Below are 23,310 nucleotides of genomic sequence, written 5' to 3'. Positions count from 1 at the left end.
AGAGCTCACAGGGCAGAGTACCAAACAGGAGAAAGATACACAGAGAGAGAACACTGAAGATCCCCAGAGAGTGCCCTTCCAGGCTTCAGCTGAGTCCTGACCAGCTCCTAATACGTGAGCAAACTACACATGATGAGGGAGAGAACTATGCAAAAAGATGAAAAGTAACAGCCACCAGAGCTCACACACAGCTGGGAATAGTGCCTGTTCTTGCCAGCCATTGTGGAAAACCTCACCATTCACAGGGCATCATAGAGCATACTCAGAAGGGTTTTGCCCCAGTAGTGGAGCAAAATTAGCCCTAGACTTATGCTGTTCTGCTGAGAACTCATGAAGTCTAAAAGAGAGATGCTCAAGAGATCTAAATGCTTCCAAGTAAATTAACTGTGTCCCAGAACAAAGATCAAGAATGTTTATCGGCACAAAAATACCAAGCACTCAACAAGTTGTAATTCACAACATCTGGCATCCAGTCAAAATTACCATTCGTCGAAAGAAGCAGGAAAAAAAGAACTATAATGAAAAGAAAACTTAATTGAAAATGACCTGAAATAGACACAGATGATAGAATTAGTAGACAGGACATTATACTGGTTGTTATAACTGTATTGCGTATTTTCCAAAAGGTAGAGGAAAGATTGACAAATTGAGGAGAGACATGAAAGATGTAAAAAGACTCAAATCACACTTCAACGAGGTGTTGAATCACAGAAAACAACAGTGTCCGCAGTTAAAAATATACACTAGATGGGATTAATCACAGATTAGATATTACAAAAGATAAGAGTGGTCAATTTGACAATATAAATCATGTAATACGAATTACACAGAAAAAAGACTGCAAATAAAAAGAACGCAACATTAAAAATAATGACTTAAAAATTCTAAATTTGATGAAAACTAAAAACCCATAATTCAAAGAAGCTTGACAGACCTCAAGAACAAAAACATGAAGAAAATTATACCAAGGCACATCATAAACCAATTGCTCGATTTCCAAAAGTACTCCCTATTAAGCCTTCTGTTAGTCTCCATCTCAGGGGGGGGCCTCCTGAAGATGCTGACCTGAAATACCAAACTCCATATCAAAACAACTACTCTCTAAGGAGTAGAATGGAAGTATACATACGCTTCTGCATGGCTTTATATTTTTATAGTGAGTATATATTTTTTAAATAATAAAAAACATTAAAATGTATAACTACCTTGTGTAGGTTATCTCTGGAAATGGCAAGAGGTTTAACATCTCCTCAAGCACACCTTAATGGCACATATTTTTGAGACCTAGTAATGCTGCGTTAGCCCCAAATTCGCTTTAGTGCTATTACAAAATGTATTTTCTATATGATGGCAGATTGGAAAGCCTTGGATTTCCTCTATCTTCAATGCCAATGCTAACGTATATACAAGTTTGATGGATATACACACAAGTACACAAGATTTTAAAATTATTCATGTTCTATGTTTACACAGCTTACCTATATGTATGTGCTTACATGCTTACCTTCTGTACATATTTTTGCTATGCAAGAAATTATATGAGAATAGAAAACTGTAAAGTTGAATGATGTTGCTTTTATGAATCCTGCATTTTGAAATGTCTGAACTTATAATAAATTACCTTTTTCTTTGCTTTCATCTGTCTTAATCAGTACTTTATGGCATTAAAAATTGGCCAGAACTCAAATCTGCTTGACTGAAAATTGATACATGAACAATTTGAGCTAAAAAGTTACCAAAATACTTTAGACTTGGTGTAATAAACCGAGTATTTCTTATACCTTAACTATATGTTTTATAACCTAAGATATAACCTCCAAAATCTAATTTATCTTTATCTGCATACTCAAAAGATACAGCAAGTTGAAATTAAAGTGTACACTGATTATAATCTATATGTTGCATTTCCATTAACATAAACCATAATAAAGTCAATAAGTACCACCAATTAACTATGCATTGTTTTGGCCTCTGGACTATCTCAGAAGGCATTCTGTCAATAGAATATATAGAAATATTGCTACATCACCACAGTTGTCTCCAGGGAAACAGAACTGTAAATTTATCATGATGGATATTTCCAACAACTACATTATTGCTAAGTATACCACAAGTTCTCCTGGACAGGATTCAACATAAGGCAAAAACACACACTGCCCCAAAGCCATGGGACATCCTGCTACAAGATTCTTCCCTGTATCACAGATTCAATTACATTTTGCAGTTCATCAGATAAACCGGTTAGATCTAGGCTAACTCTCACCCTGACACAAATAGTCCACAGCACAGGCTCCCAACATGGTCATCCTGATGGATGTTCTAGTACATGTAGTGATGACAACAAAAGTGGGGAATTATAAATTTCCATCCCCTTCACAACCTGAACTTGAAGAAGTTACACAGTTGCGATATTGTGGCAAAGATAAAGACAGTTTGAAAAAAAGAGATCTTAAAACCTTACCTTCAGATACCATTTGTATTTGGCATGTTCCCAATTCTCAGGAGTTTGTGTCTTTTTGAGAAACTGTTCAGCCTCGGTTAGCCATTGATTAAGTAGCTTCATATCATAATGAAACCGCCGCCATTTTTCCACAGATCTGTCAAATTGCCTAGAGGCAAAAAATATAGACCGAGAAAAATAAATGGATTTACATGGACACCGCATATATGTTATATTACATGGACAAGAATATTATTTTGATAGTTTCTCACATTTGTAGATTTCAATTTCAATTAACAGAAATAAATGATACTGAATAAAAAGGATGAATTAAAATAAAAGGCTGTAATTTTTGCTTCAAAATCAAACACATTTCTTGACTGAAACAAAGATAAAAACAATAATTATGGAGTATTAACATTTTCTTCCCTATGAGCATACTTAATTTAGAAAAATCTAGGAATTTAAAAAATATATTAGCATCTTAGAAATTAAGCATTTCGAAACTAGATATTCAATAACAATGTATTTTTTTTTGATCAAAATCTAATTATCTGCACTGGGTGTTAAATGTAAATGGTGAATCACTAAATTCTACTCCTAAAACCAATATTACCCTTTTTGTTAACTAACTAGAATTTAAATAAAAACTTGAAGCAAAAAAAATCAAATTATCTCCTGAAGCCTATCAATTTCCATATTACCTTTGATCCAAAAGAGTGTATTTATTCATTAAGGTCCTCAAGCATCCAGGATGACAGATGTAACCAACTAACTGATATACTAGTCTAAACCAGGTGATGAGTGTTGTCTTCCTTTAATCTTTTTGTTTTATTGTATCTGCTAATATTTTCAATTGGAATGCTGAAGGAACTCAGTACAAAGTACTGTGTTAATATTGCACCTGGAAAGAATATTAAGAAGGAGGTACTTGGTCATGTTCTGGTCACAGAAATGACTGAGACAGAAATGAGCCAGGGTTGTATGTTAACCTTAAGACAGTTGCACATAAGAATAACCAATTAAACCAGTATCTTTGTGGGTGGGATCCTGACACATTTTTAAAAGCATCCAAGTGATTCTAACGTATAGTCAAGGTGAAAAACCTTCTATAAAGTAAGCTTTATTTTTTTTAATAATAATAAATTTTTATTATGTTATGTTAGTCACCATACAGTACATCCCAAGTTTTTGATGTAAAGTTCCATGATTCATTAGTTGCGTATAACACCCAGTGCACCATGCAATATGTGCCCTCCTTAATACCCATCACCGGCCTATCCCGATCCCCCACCCCCCCTTCCCTCTAAAGCCCTCAGTTTGTTTCCCAGAGTCCATAGTCTCTCATGGTTCGTTCCCCCTTCTGTTTACCCCCCCCCTTTCTTCTTCCCTTTCTTCTCCTACCGATCTTCCTAGTTCTTATGTTCCATAAATGAGTGAAACAAAGTAAGCTTTAAAGTCTTAAGTGGGTTATAAACTACTGGGTCTCCTGGGGTCTGTCCAAACAGGTATTTGCTAGCATTAAACCAAAAACCATCCTGAGAATTTCTGGCTGTGGGGCTACCTCAGAGTCCAGGGGCCTGTAGAAGTTCTCTGAGGTCTACTCTTAAGATGCAGTAGGTAATAGTTTTGAATATCTTGACATTCTTTCAGATTTCTATGTCCATTTAGGAAATTTAAATAATCTTAGAACTTAAATAATGCCCCAACTCCCTATTGTTTCAATGGGAAAGGAATGGAACTAATATTTCTTTTAACAGTTACTATGAGCTAGGCACTGGGCTCCAAGTTTTTACTTATTTCATGGACTCCTACAACACCCCCTACAACGTAACAGTTATTATTCCCATTTTCCACTGGAGAAAAGTGAGAGTCTGAGCAGTCTGCCAAAAGGTAAACAAGAATAAAATGACAGAAAGGGAATTCTAACTCAGATCTCTCTGGCCTCAGTGGTGCCTTTCATGGTCTTCCATACTGTTTGGTAGGATATCCTTTTTTCAAGATGAAGTCTTACTAGTTAAATAATTCAAAGAGATAGTTGTAGGGATTTTCTTTCTTCTTTATCATCTTCCAAAAAATGAATCAACATCTACAATGCGTTTTATCGGACACCACACTTGATGATTAACTATATTTCTTTCTTTTTAAAGATTTATGTATTTATTTGAAGGGGGTAGGGGCAGAGGGAGAAGGAGAGAGAAACTTAAGCAGACTCCGGACTGAGCACAGAGCCCAATGTGGGGCTCAATATCATGACCCTAAGATCAGGGCCCTGAGATCACGACTTGAGTCAAAACAAAGAGTCAGACATCTAACCGATGGTGCCACCCAGGCACCTCAACTATATTTCTTACTTTAAATATACCCAAAACAGTATTTTGGTAGCATAACAAAGGCAGCAAATGGTAGCCAAAAGGGGTAGTCTTTAACTATAGATGGCTTAAAAATAAGAATTCTGCTTTTAATAATCAAGGCATTCTAGGGTTGATCAAATGTGATATAACCATCAGCCACCAAATGATCTTGGAAATATTTTGCGTGCTTAATGATAATTTGTTTTCATATATTTTCAGCACTATATAATACACAATAAATGACTTAAGAGTACATCTTAAGAATTTACTCCCATTATTTTTTTAAGATTTTTATTTATTTGAGAGAGAGAGGAGGAAGAAGAGAGGGAGAGGAACAAGCAGACTCCATGCTGAGTGCAGAGCCCAATGTGGGGCTTGATCTCTCGACCCTGAGATCATGACCTGCACCAAAATCAAGAGGTGGATGCTTAACAAACTGAGCCACTCAGGTGCCCCAAGAATTTATCCTCTTTAAAAGAAAATTGTACGTTGCATACGTCTCATAGTGACTCACATCACTGGAGTCAAAGTTTTGGTAAATGAGAATCTAATAAATGATTAAGCATAGTTGGTATTTTTCCATCTTGGTGAGACTACACTTGATTTCAATTTTCATTATATCTTTCTATATTGTTAAGTTTTTCTACAATGTGCATTTCATACTTTGATATTCAGAAAAAATACAGTAACTTCAAAATAATTTTAAAAAGCAGTTTCACACGCTAATGACTACCACCTCCAACTCTCTTCCTGCTACCACAGTTTGAGAAACAGGCAGAAGCTAACCAGAACACAAAGGAAGTTGACATTTGGTCACAATTTACCATTCCTCCACCTTTGTAGCAGTCATTAGTCCCCTTCTCACTTTGCTTTTCTCCCCCCTGATCCAACCACCAGAATTCCAGAATTATCCTCTTGCCAACTGTTTTCAGCTACTGGCAGGTGACTGTTTTTTCAACATTTGTATGTAAATGCCAACTCTTCATTCCAGGCTGCTGCACAGATGTGTCCCTCCACCATTCAGAGCACTAGCAGTTACTACCTTCCACTAGATTCCACAAAGTCTCTTCCCCTGCCAACCTCCATTCCTCTTCACAGATTACCTTTCCTCTAAATTCCCCCAAAGAAGAAAAACATAAGGGCCCCTACAATTGATCATGGTACCCCTAGCTCTGCAAGACACAGCCAGAGGTAGGAAGAAAAGGGAAACCTGCTGTAGGCCCAGGATCTCTATTTCCCATCCTTGCTCCAGGCTCACAAAAATGAGACAGGATGGACTTGTCAGCCACACAGGACTATCTGTGGTTCCCCATGCCCTGCTACTGCCTCAGGGCTGTGTGACTCGGCACATTAGTCCCATACTCTTGAAATGCCTTCTTGCCCTTTTGCTTCCTTTTCTCCAACTCCTGCATAGCACACTTTTGCATTAAGAGACTTGATTTGAACTACTTACACTGTGACTTTGTAAACATCTAAATCTAGAGTATTCGTTATAGCCTGCAACTGCCAAAACTTTGAAAACTGTAAAGTTGATATAATTTTATTATTAAAAGTAATGTTAAAATGAGTAATTCTATTCAAACAAAATATTAAAGAATAAAAGCCTGCACTTTACACGTGATGGCATTTAATGTGAGTAATAATATTTTAAACTCCATTTCAAGCATTGCATAAAATTTTAAAATATACTTTTCAGCATTTTAATATGCGTTGTTAACAGCAAAGTCTAAATCTATTCTTGAATTTACTACATAAAATTTCATTTTTTATCATGACTGCTTTGAAACTAAAACTCGTCCCCACCAAAGAAAATTCTGAATAAATAGACATAAATTTTGCTAGTTTTACAATGTTACATTTATAAGTTTAATCTCTAATCAGTCACTAGGCTCCCTAAACTACTCTCACTCCATTAATTGGACTGTCCAGGACTGAGGAAAAAGGCAGCAAGACCTAGAAATACATAGAGATATTAAAAATGCCGTTCAGGAAAATAAATATAAGTTTTACCCTCTATGTTATTACCAGGGGAAAATATGTTGTTGCTTTTTTCCCTGGCAGGAAGAGGAAATGTAAAACCAACTAAATAAAGAACCAAAATGGCAGTTTAAACATATGGATAATAAATCAAGTGATTTTAAAATTTTACAAATATTAAAATTCTCATTCACTACGCAAGCAGTATTTAAAATTACACTGCTGCTTCATTTATGTGCGGCATAACTTACTTCCTGCTGTTCTAAATCAAGTTAGTCAGATTATTCTCAAGCATAAATTACATTTAGGGAGTAATTTAGGTACTTTGGGACATACTTTAACACTTTCAGGTCATTAAGGTGGTGCTCAATTCTATGAAATAGATTTAAATAAATAATATCCTAGTAGCCTTCTGACACATCCATTGTGGCTTTATACTTAAGTCTGCTAACTCAGCATTAGGCTGTTGACTGTTTCTTCCTACATATTTCATCTTCGATGAGGTGAGTGGGAGGTACCTTGGCTAAAGCCTCATGGTCCAAACTGTAGGTGCTGATAAATAAAATTAAATTAGTTCTTTGTCCCAAATCATAGTATCTTACTCCTCCCTACCCACCCTCTTCCCCACTTTTCCAGTAATATAATTATGTAGTTAAATCTAAGTATGCTAGCAGTTATGAAGGTTTTTTTTCTGCAGAACCTGACCTACTCTGAGGAGCTCTCCCACGGCTTCAACTCTGACCACCTCTCTTATACCTTTTTTATTTTTCTCTCCTAAGGCACTGCCCCAGATTTCTAGGCTAAAGCGTGTCCTCTGATGTCTGTTTTTTTTTTAATACTGGACCCAGGTCCACTCATGTATAATTGACTGTCTCACTGCAAACACTCACTGGGTACAGGCTTGTACCTGAACTCACGACCTCATCTTTTCAAGCAGACAGACCTCAGTGGTCACAGTGCCAAGGTTGGAATTCTGACTTCATCATTTACTGTATGGCCTTGGACAAGTAAGTGACCTCTCTGAAAAGTGAGTATAAAGTAGTACCTACCTCCTCCTAAAGGTTAATGGTGTGGGTGAAATGAATGAATGTATTTAAATTTCTAAGAAAAGTGTCTGGCAGTGTTCAACAAACAGTTGTAGTAGTTGTTGGTGTAATTATTCTGCCTCTATTTGGCTTACATTTTCAAATGCAAATCAAATCACCAATATAGAATCTAAGACATGTCAGTGTCTCTTCGGTGGGGATAAATCATTAGCCAGTTTATGGAAGTTGAATCATTACTCTAGCATAGAATCCATGGTGGACCATGTCTGATCCTACCCACACTATACATGTTTTTGAAACACTTTTTATTGTGAAACAATATAGAGAAGGATACATACAATCCCATGTTACCATCCCCAAAGCAAAGAAATTAAATTAAAAAAATTTTCCAGTAGCTAGAACCCCTCCTGAATTCCCTCCCAATCACTACTCCCTGCTGTCCCCACAATATAACCTCTCTCCTAACTTCTATGGTAATCATTCCCTTAGAGATTTGTAATTTATGTAATTTAAATATACATCCCTAACACTGGATTTTGGTTTGAATACTCTTTTGAACTTTTTATAAATGCAACCATATAATATGTATTATTTTGTGTGAGGGTTTATTAGCTCAATATTATACTTTTATGCCCTTTTCCCTTCAAAGTTATACTTTTAAGATTTTTATTAGAAATGTTTAAATTTAATTAATTAAAAATGTTTCTTGGGGCACCTGGCTGGCTCAGTTGGTTGAGCATCCGACTCTTGATTTCAGCTCAGGTCATGATCTCAGGGTCCTGGGATAGAGCCGTGCATTGGGCTCCAGGCTTAATAGGGAGTCTGCTTGAGGATTTCTCCCCCCTCCCAATAAATAAATAAATCTTTTAAAAATGGCTTCTTATTTGTTGTTGTATAATATTCTTCTGTGTACTTTTTTAAAACTGTAAATAAATATTTAGATTGTTTCTAGTTTGAAGCTATTATACTGCTGCTATGAACATTCCTGTACCTATCTCCTGGAACATGTGCAGAAGCATTTCTGTGGACTAAATACCTAGGACTGAAACCGATGAGCCATGGGTTATGTACATCTTTAATATGACAAAATACTATCATATGGTTTTCACTCCTAGCATTGTAGCATATGAAAGTTTATACTCCTCTTTATAATTCACAGTCCAAGTAGCAGCGTATGAGAATTCTAACAGCTCCATATTCTCACCATCACCTGGTACTGTCAGACTATTAAATTTTAACCATTCAGGTCATATATAGCAATATTTTTGTTTTAATTTGCAAGTCCCTGACTTCTAATGGGGATGGCAAATTCCTTCTATGTTTATTGGCTGTTTGGATATCTCATTTTGTGAAAATGACAAAAGTCTTAGTGTTGCTGTGAAACATTAAACACATTTGCTATATACTATAAAGTGATCATTCCATAAACACCAACCAGACCAAGATATAAAACAATTGTCAGCAGTCCAGAAACCCTCTTTGTGCCCCTCCCCACTTTGCAAGAACTTCTCTCAGTTTTCTATCATTGTTCTTTCTTAAAGATTTGTAGGAAATCTTTGTAATTATGGATACACACACTTAATCAGTTCTATGTGTGTTCCAAGTATCTTCTCCCACTCTGTGGATTTCAGTTTTATTTTCTCAATGCTGACTTTTGATGTAGAAAAGTTATTAATATAGAACATAGTCTACTCTAGTATTTTTACTTATGATTAGTGCTTTATATATATAAGAAATATTCCTCCAACATTCATTAACATATTCTCTTTTGTTATAAAAGTCTTATTAATTTGCTTTTCTCCCTTTAGATTTATAATCCTCCGGGTTTTATTTTCATGTATAGTTTATTTTCATGTATATTTTCACGTATGAACTAGGACATGCGTATGTGTATATATATGAACATGTGAATGACCTAGTTCATATGTATATATAATTTTCTAATAGGAGATTCTATTTTATTTTGTAAGGTAAGACACACACACGGAACAAAATAATGATGTACAGTGGAAAAATAAAAATGTGTGCAGTGAAAAGTCTCTCCCACTTGACTCCCTCAACTCAGCTAATTCTGCTATCATTGTAAATAAAAATTTTATAATTTGAAATATTTCTAGAGCAAGGCAAAGCAATACAGATGCAAAGGTATAAAGTAATAGCTTTTTCATTCAGTTTTATTATTTTCAGTAAATCCATTGCTAGTATTTTTAAAGCTCAGGATTGACATTTTATTTTGTGATACCTTTAATCCTCTCTAGGTTGTGACTCTGGTTCTAAGGCTTCAAACCAGTTTAGAATGGTATTTTGCTTTTAAGTTTTTCACAGTGATTATGCTTGAGTTTCCAAACCCATTCTCATGCCTTTATTCCCTCTCTCTACTGCTGAAATCCATGGAGGAGGAGGTGAAAACAGACAAGCTTCATCAATAAGCTTGAGTCATCTTAAATAAATGAAGACTTTTGGAACTTTAAGTATACAACACACACACACTCAGACATTCAAATATGTGCATATGTATACACACAAATCAGACCCTGACCTAAGTACATATAAGAGGTTTTTTTCTAAAGATTTTATTTATTATTTGTCAGCGAGAGAGAGAGCACAAGCAGGGGGAGCAGCAGAAGCAGAGGGAGAAGCAGGCTTCCCACTGAGCAGGGAGCCAGATGCAGATGCTTAACCAACTAAGCCACCCAGGCGCCCCCCAAGTAGATATAAGAGTTTTAGAGGCCTTCACTAAGCATATTATTTTGTCTTAGTAACAGATACCTAAACATCTCTAGGATAAATTCATAAGTATTCAAATACATAGGAATCTATACCTTCACCTACTCCTGACATCTGATTATTTAATTAGCTAATTATAAAAAGAAAAGCAAAAGTGTCTCTGATATTACTAATGTCTCTGGTATCCCACAAATCTCCTTTGCCCTTCTCTTTTATAAACATCTTTGTCATAGTACCAAGTCCCAGCAGGCCAATGACGTGTAAAGGGTGCAAATTTGACAGTTCTGTTATGGTGGGAAGATACTCAGAGTATGCTATTCCTGCACTGTTTCTGAAAAGAAAACATACACACACACAATGTAGGATTATGCTAATATTAATCTAAAAATTACGCAATTTCAATGTCTTGATTTGGCACAATTAGCACCCTGTAAAAATACCCAAAGTAGCAAAAATAGTTTGCTATTAGTGAGCTGTAATGTTACCTTTTATATTAGGATCTTTTGGAGAAATCAACTAAAGAAATTGATTCAGCAGTCTAAATTAAATAATTAAAAATTTATTAAAAAGTTTAAGGTCATATTCTTTCTGAGGACTTGATATATTCATGGATCTCCTCTATAAAATGTGAGCATTTAATTTACATATCTCCTAGTCTATAATCCAAATAAAGATGATACGTATTGAACATCATGGCTCTTAATCTTATTTTTAATTTGACTAAAGAGAATATTCAAAATAAGGATGTCTTTCTCTTCATTCAGACACAAACATATGTAACTGACATAGGAACTTTTACGTAGAAACAGCAGCAAAGGCAGTCACAACCACAGATATGTGCTAAGCATCCTATGAAGTTCTTCAGATTCTGTATAGTATTTAATATTTTCACAACAGATTAGGGTAGGTACTACTATTATACTTCACAAATGAGAAAACTGAGACATTGGGAAGCGAAGCAACTTCTCTATTTCCAAGCAGGAATCTAAGGCAATACTAGAGGTGAATAACACTATTTAACAGTTTATGGGTTTTTTTTAGAGTGTCATTAGAATTAGTAAATGCCACATTATCTCAGGGAAGACAAGAATTTCTACTTCTCTAACATGCTGTTCCCTTGGGCATAAATTATATTCTTACTCTTTAGTTCCATACCTATATTTCTGAGAATCATAAATCTTATATTTAAAAGTAAAGGATTCAGGGGCGCCTGGGTGGCTCAATCGGTTAAGCATCTGCCTTCAGCTCAGGTCATGATCCCAGGGTCCTGGGATCGAGGCGCATCGGGCTCCTTGCTCAGTGGGGAGTCGTCTTCTCCCTTTCCCTCTCCCTTTGCTGCTGCTCCCGCTTGTGTTCTCCACCCCCCCCAAATAAATAAATAAAATATTTTTTAAAAAAGTAAAGGATTCATAAATGACCCAACCTCCAGTTTAAGCGGCATTGTCCCAAACTAACATTTCTTCCTTCTAGTCACTTCTGATTATATATCATGACCCTGCATACCACATTCTCCAATCAAAAGGAATTTAACTTAATATTCCATGAACATCTTGGACAGTTCCTCATCTTTGTTGTTTACTTGTTTTCTTCATAATATTTCTTGTCAAAATGTTATTTCTCCTGATTTTCTATCCAGATAAAATTTCCTCCACGAGAAGCTTTCTGATGCTATTAATTAGAAGTAATCCATCCTCTCTGTACCTCCCCAACACTCCTTTTGTCCTGCTTAAAAAAATTTACTCAATTTTAATTTATATTCATATCATTACCCCCAAACTATAGCAATTGCTCTCTAAGGATAGAAACTACGTTGAATCACCATTTTTACCTTCTATATGACAAGGACTCATAAATACTGTTGGACTTAATTTTTGCATAGTCAAAATTAATTAATGTAATTAATTTTAATGCATACAATTGATATTCATTTTGAAGTATTATTATACCTTTTAATAGGAAAATGTTCTGTAGATTAGAAATCCCACACTATGATCTTGCAAACATGGAGACAGTTTTCAATTTGAAGCAAGTCATAAAACAAGGAGGTTGTGTAGCATATGAAATATGAAGATAGGCAAACGTGATTTAGAAATTCTTCTTTATTGCTTTGTAAAATTCAGCAAGTGATTTAAATTTGCTGATTTCAGAATTCTTATTTGTAAAGTAGGCATGATAATGAGTTGTTCTAAGGATTAGGAAAAATATACTCAAAGTTGTGAAGCGGAAGCACATAGGAAGTGCTCAGTGTTCACAATAACAATAATTGTTAATAGACATATATAATTATATATGATATATAATACATAAATATATATAATTGTTATATTTACAAAGCCATTTAATTGTCAGATATATACACATACATGAACACTTTCTTTTCAATATATAACTATGAGGAAAATCTGTACGACTGCTTCTGTACATTTTCTCATCCACAAACACAAGTAGAATGGTGTTTGCAGGTAGACCTAGCATTCTCCTCTTTTATAAGTCAGTCACTATGGGCATACTGATTTTACTATTATTGTAATTGAGAAAACTGAAACTACTATAGCACGTGCACCCATATGTCTTTCCTTATTTTTTTCTGAATGAAGGAGGGACAGTACATTTGATCTGGTCACAATAAATTTTTTTTTAGGTGTCATTTTCTTCTCAAAAGTGTTAGTAAAATATAATTCCAAATATGCAGAGTAAGATTTAAAAAATATGACATTTTGCTTCTTAGACTGCCAAAATGTTCATTTCTTCCATAGGCTGTTGCAGCAAATCAAAACACACCACTTGAGATCAGCTTATAAAAGTGTCTCTTTTTAGTTGGGGGCTTACCTCTTTTGACCATGATTAAATGTAAAGATTAAGATCACTGTGTATTTTAGAATATATTTGGTATGAGAGCACAATAACACAAATATAAAAATAAAATTGAAAAAATCAGCTTTTTACTTAGCTTTATTCTACATGGACAATTGTATTTTCTTTCTCATACAGTTTCACTGGAACCATTACCTTTCTGAAGACTGTTTTTCCTATTAAGATCGTTATTAACAAGAGCCCACACACAAAGAATAGTTATCATCTACCATATTAATGAACACCCACAAGCTATTACTTTTCCCAATGTTTACTACATTTTATTTTATTGGAACCAATCTCAAAGGTTGCAGAATTAAAAAAAAATAACAGTGACTTCCATAATTGTCAATTAATTATAAAATACTTTTCCAAAGAAAGAAATAATATTCCAATTTTACTATTCTAAGTTGGTCTTGGAACATGAAAAAACAGTATTACAGAAAAAGAATGAACTCAGAAGCATCGCATGGTGTTAACAGATTATTAGTGCTGCAATTACACCAGAGTAACATTTCAATTAGAAATAGAAGGAGAAAATATCTGGCCATCAGAGGTTTTAAGTAGTAAAGAAAAGAACTATCTTCAGTGGACATTACTTGTTTTGCTGAGAGAGGTGTACCCAGTAGTCAGAGGGGACATTTCCAAAAGACTTTCTCACAAAATTAGAGAAGCAGTAATTAATTTCAAGGCAGATTTCTCGTTCTATCTACCTGACAAATAGATAACAAATGAATTAAATATCCCTGGGGTCCCCTATCAGGAGTATGGCTGTGATGCTCATTTCATTGTATCCATGAACCTTCAGAGATTTCCCTGCCCCCATTCCCCAGCATGGATGTACCTACAAGAGCAGGTCAATTGCAGGCTGACGCAATGTAGATAAGACATCTTCACTTCAAATTCACTGAACTAAAATCTGACCCAACTCTAGTAAGTATAAGTCAAGGAAACTTTAATCATAGCTGACTTACCACCTTATGAATAAATATCATCATAAAAATCTGGCCTCTTTTGCTATTTTACATTTCATCTTATTAAAACACAAGTGCATGAGGGAAATATTCTTGGTATAAAACTACTATATTCATTTTTTTTTCTTTCCTACACCTGAAGGCACATGTCTAAACCTGCAGGGGTTACTTTATTATTTAATTAGAGCAGATTCTTTTTTATCATTTTAGGTGTTTCATCTGAAGTTTGATTAACATCAGTATATGCTGTGCTCTCAGGCAAGTAAATACAGCTTCTTCAGAAAGAGGAATGAGCAGAGCAAAATGTTAAAAAAAAAGGATTTTAAAATACAGAAAAACATAAAATGTATAAAGAAATAGAACCTCTAAAAAATAAAATATCAATGTTCAAAGCCGACCAGAAATACTTCATAAATGTGTATGAAGTATATAGTACTTGTTCGCTTTAACAACATTAATTCATTCCTTTAATAAACATTTATTGAGTGCTTAGTATTGAGGCTGTCAGTGTGTTAAATTCAGGGGGTATAAAGATGAAAGAGATACTATCCCTGCAATGAGAAACTCACAGTTTACTGTGCACATTAAGTACTGTAATGAGGGTATGGACCAAAACTGTAGCATATGCTGTACTTGCCCAGCACACATCCCCGTGTCTTTTCATTTCAAGATACATTGGCTCAACTTCCAAATGCCAGCACGGAGATTTTTTTGCCTGAGAACTCCTTGTGGCTGCAGAGGTATGTTTTGCTCACCTATATGGCAAGCCAAAACTGCTTGGGAATAGACACTCCAGGGAGAAGCTCTCCATCAATGATTGATGGGAGCTGATGTTTATTACCCCAGCTCATCCGGCACCCTCAAGTGGTAGAACCCTGAAGTCTGTGTTTTACACTGTTGCCCACTGTTTTCTCAGGGGGATTAAGCTCTAGATATCCAAAGTGTTAACTGGGTTGAAAACATACTTTTTAATGGCTTTCTCCTGTTCCCTGTGTCACTTCCCTAAGATGTCCCCTGTACCTCCCAAATAACTTACTTGGACTAGAGTTCTTTCCTCAAGGTCTGCTTTTGGGGGAATCCAAATGAAGATAAAAAACAAAACAAAACAAACAAAAAAACAGTGCTAGTATAAAAGAGTGTGGATTAATTCTATCCTATAGGAATGTGAGAGTTGGGGAAGGAAGGTGTTAGGGGAAATCATTGTAGTAACTAGGCTCTAGAAGAAAGAGCAGAGGTATCTCTGGCAGAGAAAGGAGGAAGGGCATTGTGTGAAGGCTTAGACTAGTGGTTCTAAAATTACCATCAATAACCTGGAGGCCTTGTTTAAACAGATTTATGAGCCCCACTTTCAGCATTCCTAATACCATAAGCCCAAGAATTTTTTTATCTAACAAGTTCCCTGGTGATGCTGATACTGCCGTGTATGGGGACCACACTTTGAGAATGACCAGCATGGAGGGAATGGCCAAATGACAGGCAGGCAAGAGGAATGGGTTGAAGATTATTAAGACTCATGAATATGCTGTGACATAAACTTGCTCTTTTTTAGTTCATTATTGCTAAAACTGTTTATTGCAAAAATGAGTATCAAATGAAATTACTAAGTATTTTTGTAAATTTACATAATGAAGTAAGTAACAAAATCCTTGGAGAGAGAACATAGAGGATATTTCTTATACATTTCATGGCATGATTTCTCAGGCTCTATTTTCTGCCCAAATTTTGTATATATGTAACCTATAATCCCTATTTCCCATGAACCCTATGACTGTCAGTTTGGGAGCTACATGCTTCTCACAGGCTATGGGTGTGGACCACAGCATAACTCCCTGGTTGAACAACTGGCCAGTAGGGGCAATAGGGCTGAGAACATCCATGACCACAAAAAACCAGAAGGCATGAGTTGTTTCTAGCTGCTTTCAGCTATAAGAGAATATTGCATTTTGTCCTTGAAAGATAGGTTTAGTTACATTGGGTTAGGAAAAGAGAGATGGATTATTACTGGTTGTCTTTCTGTTCTACACATGTTGCAAATGTATCGTATACCAGATGAAACCACAGCAGAAGCTAGAAGTCTAATTAAAGCTCTTGTTTGTTTTTTGGGAACGAATTCCTCCCATCCAGTTAATTAATACATCCATCACTTCACATATTTATATATATTTTGTTTTACGGTGAGAACATTTAAGTTATATTCTCTTAGCAAGCTTCAGGTATACAATATGGTATTATAACTAAAGCTACCATGTTATACGTTAGCTCCCGAGACCTTATCCATCTTATACGTGAAAGTTTATTTTTTTATTTAAATTCAAATACTCAACATATAGTACATCATCAGTTTCAGATATAGAGTTCAATAATTCATCAGTTGCATATAACACCCAGTGCTCATCACATCACATGCCCTCCTTAATGCCCATCACCCAGTTACCCTATCCTCCCCCACCTCCCCTCCAGCAACCCTCAGTTTGTTTCCTATAGTTAAGAGTCTCTTATGGTTTACTCCCTCTCTGATTTCTTTCCATTTTGTTTTCCCTCCCTTTCCCTAGGATCCTCTGTGCTGTTTCTTATATTCCACAAATGAGTGAAACCATATAATTGTCTTTCTCTGATTGACTTATTTTGCTCAGCATAATACCCTCTAGTTTCATTCATGTCGATGTAAATGGTAAGTATTCATCCTTTCTGATGGCTGTGTAACATTCTATTGTTATACCTGAAAGTTTAAACCTTCTTACCAATGTCTCCCTATTTCCACCACCTACCCCCAACCCCTGACAACCACTAATTTCTGTTTCTATGAGCTTGCCTTTTTTTTTTTTTAGATTCCAGATATAAGTGATATCATGCAGTATTTATCTGTGTCCAGATATAAGTGATATCATGCAGTATTTATCTCTCTGTGTTTGGATTATTTCACTTAGCATAATTCCCTTGAGTTCCGTCCACATAGTCACAAACAACATGATTTTCTTCTTTTTTATAATGGGTAATATTCTATTGTGTTTGAGTATATATATCAAATATTCTTTATCCAATTATCCACTGACAGACATTTAAGTTGTTTCTATATTTTGTCTGTTATGAAAAATGCTACGATGAAGATGGGTGCAGATGGGGGTGCAGAAGATATCTCCTCAACATCCTGACTTCATTTCCTTTGGATATATACCCCAAAGTGAGATTTCTGGATCATATAGTAGTTCCATTTCTAATTTTTACTAGTAATTAGTCTGTTCAGATTTTCTCTTTCTTCATGATTCAGTCTTGGTAGGTTGTACGTTTTTACGAATTTCTATTTCTTCTAGGTTGTCCAACTTGTTGGCAAATCCTTTGAATATCTCTTTTCATAACTGTTTATAGTAGTGTCTTATGATTCTTTATATAATATCAGTTGTAATATCTCTTTTCATTTCTAACTTTGACTCCTCTCTATTTCATGTTAAGTTGAGCTAAAGTCTTGTCTATTTTATTTTTTTTAAAAAAGGCAGATCTTAATTTCATTGATCCTCTCGATTGTCTTTTTAGTCTCTATTTCATTTATTTCTGCTCTGATCTCTGTTATCTCATTTCTTTCCTAACTCTAGACTTTGGACTTCTTGTTCTTTTTCGTCTGGTTCCTTAAGGTGTAAAGTTAAGTTCTTTATTTGAGATTTTTCTTTTTTTCTTAGTATAGGAATTGATCACTCTGAACTTCTCCCTTAGAACTGTTTTTGCTGCATCCTATAAATTTTGGTCTGTTGTATTTTCATTTTTATTTGTATCACGATATTTTTTTTTTTTTTTACTTTCTCTTTGACCCATCAGTTGGTCAGTAGCACGTTGGTTAATCTCCACATATTTGCGAATTTTCCAGTTTTCTTCTTGTAATTGATTTCTAGTTTCATACCATCATGGTTGGAAAAGATGCTTGATTGGATTTCAATCTTCTTAAATTTATTGAGACTTCTTTTGTGGCCTAAAATATGATCTATCTTGGAGAATGTTCCATGTGTGCTTGAGAAGAATGTATTCTGCTGCCATGGGATGGAATATTCTATAAATGTTTGTTAAGTTCATCTGATCTAAGAAGCAGCTTAAGTCTAATGTATTTTTTAATTGATTTTCTGTCTGGATGATCTATCCTTTGTTGAGAGTGGGAAATTGAAGTCCCCTACAATTACTGTATTGCTGTTTCTCCCTTCAGATTTGTTAATATTTACTTTATATATTTAGGTTCTTCCATGCTGGGTATATAAATATTTACAAATGTTATATCCTCTTACTGGATTGACCCCTTTATAATTATATAATGACCTCCTTTGTCTCTTATTACAGTCTTTGGCTAAAAGTCTACCTTGTATGATATAAGTACAGTTATGTTTTCTTTTGGTTTCCGTTTGCATGAAATGTTCTTTTCCTACCCCTTTACTTTTCAGTATATGTGTGTCCCTACAGCTGAATGGAGTCTCTTGTAGACAGCATATAGTTTGGTCTTGCTTTTTTGTTGTTGCTCCTGCTGCTGCTGTTGTTGTTGTTAGTCCATTCAGCCACTCTACGTCTTTCAATTAGAGATTTTAGTCCAATTATATTTAAAGTAATTATTGATAGGAATGGACTATTGTCATTTTGTTAATTATTTTCTGGCTGTTTTATGATTCCTTTGTTCTTTCCTTTTTATATTTCTTTCTTCCTTTGTGATTTGATGATTTTCTCTGGTGGTAAGCTTTGGTTTCTTCTCTTTATCGTTTGGGTATGTATTACAGTTTTGTTTTGTTTTGTTTTTTTCTGTAGTAGCAAAACTCTAACCCTTAATCAAAGTTCTTGAACAGGAGAGTGAAACAGTCAGGACTGAAATCTAGAAAAACAATTCTGTAAGCTGTGGACAGGAATTACTAGCTAGTGAGAGGTTAGAATAGTGTTTTTCAAACTTGCTGCATGTTGGAGTCATCTGAGAAGTTTAAAACAATTTGCAAGAGCTTGATTTAACTGATCTGGGATGTTGTCAGGGCATCAGAACTTCCAGCCAAATTTTTACTGTGAAAATTTTCAAATCACAACAAAATTGAAAAAAAAAATAGAGAATGCCTGTATACTCATTATGTGGATTCTATCATGAACATGTCATTAACTTATTTACCCATCTATATTTCTCTTTATCCATCCATTAACTGATCATATGTTTTGATGCATTTCAATGTAAATTTCAGACATCAATATACAGCCTAAAAGCATCAGTGTGCATATCAATAAGTAGAGTTCAATATTTGCTTAGAGATTTTTTTTTTCTTTGTGAACACTGAGACTTATACGAATCCCCCAGATTATCCTAATGTTCAGCAAAAGATACATGTAGATCACTGGATTAAAAAAAGTAGGCAGCATAATGATTATAATTTTTGTTATTATTATTCAATGTATGTGTACTTTCTTTACACTACGGCTAATTCAAGTAATAACTATGTAAGGGAGTTATTACTTACAGGGAAGGAAATAAGATTGAGGGATATTAAATAATTTTCCAGTGTTCACATGGCAAGGGCAAGATAGTTAGTATTCAAATCCAGTTTTGATTGATCTTATAGAAGACCATATCTTTTTTGTTTTTTTGTTTTTTCCACATGCATCTAAGGCTATGGGAGTGAAAATGGGAAGGAGTAGTTTAATTAAATATTTAATTTGCAGAATGTTCATAACAATTTTGAAAGGGAGGGGAATTAAGCTCCGACTCTTGAAGACAGGAGTTATCAAAGAATTTAGGAACCATTTTAAATTCACCACTTAGGGTATGTAATCTAGTTCTAAAATCACTTTCTCCTAGCAGTTTAAAGACAACACTCCATTTTGTTCTAGTTTCCACTGTTGTTGAAAAGTCCCAAGCCATTCTTCAAACTTCCCAGGATCCTTGTTTTGAAATTGCATTATAATGAGCCTTGATGTAGTTTTTGTTTTTGTTTGTTTTGTTTTGTGTTTTAATTTACTATGCTGGGCATTCAGTGGACAATTTAAATCTGGAGATTCATTTTCTTCAGTTCTAAGAAAATTATTTTGCCATTTCCTTGACTGTTTTCTCTCCACACTTTCCTTTCTTCTTTGGTCTGTAACTATTATTTGGATGTTGTACTACCCAGAGCAAGGCTTGTCAACATCAACACTACTGATACTTGGGGTTGGATAATCTTTTGTTATCAATCGCTATTCTCTGTATTGCAGGAGGTCTAGCAGCATCCCTTTTGGCCACTATTTACCAGATGCAAGTAGCACTATCCTCCCTCATTTATAGTCACCAATTTTATCTCCAGACATTGCCAAATTTCCTCTGGAGGGCAAAATCACTGGCAGTTGAGAACCACTGACGTAAGATGATTCCCTAAGCTTTTTATATTCTCTTCCACATTTTCCATTTCTTTGCGCATTTATATTACTTTATGAAAGAGTTCTTAAAATGTATCCTCTACTTCTTTTGAACTTTTATTTCTGCTATTCATTTTTTTAATAGGCTTTATTTTTTTAAGGCAGTTTTAGGTTTATGGCAAAATTGAGCAGGAAGTACAGTGAGTTCCCATATACCCTGCACCACACTCCCAACACAGTCCCCCCCTAGCAAACAGAGTAATACATGTTACAATTGATGAACCTACACTGACATATAGTTATCACCTAAAGTTCATAGTTTACATTATGTTCACTCTTAATGTGTGTGGCTTTAGACAGATATACAATGACATGTATCCTTCAAGGTAGTATCATACAGAATGTTTTCATTGCTTTAAAACTACTATTCAATTTTTAAATAACCCTTCTTTTTCTCTGAAATATTTTCTAAAGTTGTTCGTATGTATTTTTCTTATAGATACAGTAACTAGTCTCACTCTGAGGTAGTAATGTTTTAAAAAATTTTCTTAAGATCTCTGCCTTATTTCTCCTTCTTAAGAGTTTCCTATTTTGTTTATGTTATTGTTTTTCTCTAATATGACTGCATATTTGTTTTTACATTGGTTTCTGTCTTTGTATTAAAGGCTTTTTTCCAATATCTGGAAATCCTTGGTTATCTCTTCAAATTGAGATACTTAAATGCTTCCTGGAAACTACCCGTTCACATGTGGGGTTTATCAACTGACAGTCTTCAGTATAGGGTCATCAGGCAAGGATCTGCCTATTTTATTTGTTAAATCATAACATATCCTTAGGTCGCCTGGCTGGCTCAGTTGGTTAGGCATCCGACTCTTGATGTCGGCTGAGGTCATGATCTTAGGGTCCTGAGAACAAGCCCTGCATCGAGCCCTACATTGGGCTCCACACTGGGTATGGACCCTTAGGATTCTCTCTCTCCCTCTGCCCCTCCCTCCTGCTCATGCTCACTCTCTCGCTCAAAAAAAAAAAAAATCACAACATATCCTTAATTGCAGATTTTTTCTCTCATAGGTTCTCTAGAGAAAAATTTATAATCTCCCGACCAGAGTATAGAAATTTAAGAGTCAGGAGGGGGAAGAGAGACTAGTGGTCTTAGCAGTAAATAGACTGCCCTTAATTCCGTATTTTCAGTGTAATGATTCACCTTCCATCAACTGATGCTGTTATCTACACATTGAAAGTTTTTCTCTTTCAGTCTCACCAAAAAGCCAACTACTTGCCCATGTCTGCTGGGATGGTGGAGGAGTGGTGTCTTACTACTCTGAGTTAGAGACTTGGCATCTAATTGCTCCTTCTAAAGGCTTCAAAACCTTTTATATTTAGCATCACTACCACACTCTGAAATACTTACTGCCTTCAATTCAGGAGTCTTTTTGGGATCCTGCAGAACAAATTCACTTTCGTGTCTTAATTTTCTTCTTTATAGACTTGATATGCCTTTGCAGATATCTCCTCCTTCTTTTTCTTTGCCATTTTCCAACTGCATTGTTTTTGTTCCTTTAATGTAATCTTAGAATAATGTGGATAGAGAGGAAATAAATCCGTGTTTTCAACTGTCACTTTTACCTGAAGGTCCAGGGTGAAGTTTGTGTCCTAGTCTCTCTCCTCATATATCCCCGTCTAATATTTTGTAGTAGCCTCTACCATGTCCTCTGTGCTCCATCCAGACTTTTCAGGTTTCAAGTTCCTGCATGGCCATGTTATTGGGAATCACTGCAATCCATTCATCCGGCAAGAGAACAGCCTTGACACAGTTCCTAGTTGCAAGGCTCTGCTATTATTCTTAGGGCTCCATAGGCCCATAGCTTTATGTAAGCTGTAGCCTGAAGCAGCACTTTTTTTCCCACAGTTTCTTTCATGAGTGGAGGAGCCACAATCTAGACTCTGGTTTTGAACACTGAATGTGTCTCCAGTTCCACATCATGCTTGAAGGAAGTTTAGTCCTATTTACCCCAAAGCCTCCAAATTCCTGGCTGCCCTGTTGCTTTGTGGTTCAAAGGCAGGCCTGGAAGGGCTTTCTGCCCCATCCCCTCAATGACATTTCTGTACCTGCAGAAATTTGTCCTTTACATTTATGTAAAAAAAATGCACTTTTTTTTCCTTTCCTTTCCTTTCCTTTCCTTTTCTTTTTTCTTTTTTAATGTACGTGCCCTTTATGACCTTCCACAGCACTCTGAGGATTTCACAGTTCTGCAGGTCTAATAACAGAAGTAGAAGGTCCATCATAATCAACTCACTAGAAGTAGTGTAAGCCATTTAAGTGCTTTTACAGAACACAAGGTGAGGACTGGACTCGTTACTCCGCCCCTTAAACTTCGATGGCCTTTTTATTTATAACAACCGTGCTGGAAATAAGGCCAACATGCTCACCCTGCACATACTCTACTAGCTGAGATATTTCAGTTAACACTATGCTCTTGTGACCTCTTTAACATTTAACTTCAATGTTCAGTACGTTGCCACGTGTCTTATTTTTTCCCAAAAATGGAAGTTCTATAACAGCATGTCACCTATTTTCTTTGGTACCATTTTTGCTATTTTTT

At 35.4% G+C, this 23,310-nt stretch overlaps 1 protein-coding gene across 1 annotated transcript in view; it reads right to left on the bottom strand.

Annotated features, from left to right (window-relative positions):
• DMD (dystrophin) overlaps positions 1 to 23,310 on the bottom strand; it is a 1,667,815-nt gene that overhangs the window by 1,074,011 nt on the left and 570,494 nt on the right. The window contains exon 42 of the mRNA XM_040633145.1: positions 2,462 to 2,609. Within this exon, the coding sequence (XP_040489079.1) occupies positions 2,462 to 2,609 (148 nt within the window). The remainder of the gene's footprint in view (positions 1 to 2,461; positions 2,610 to 23,310) is intronic.

The sequence above is a fragment of the Ursus maritimus genome (assembly GCF_017311325.1).
Source record: "Ursus maritimus isolate PB19 chromosome X unlocalized genomic scaffold, ASM1731132v1 scaffold_X1, whole genome shotgun sequence".
Lineage (NCBI taxonomy): Eukaryota > Metazoa > Chordata > Mammalia > Carnivora > Ursidae > Ursus > Ursus maritimus.
This window is presented reverse-complemented; position numbering and strand designations above follow the sequence as displayed.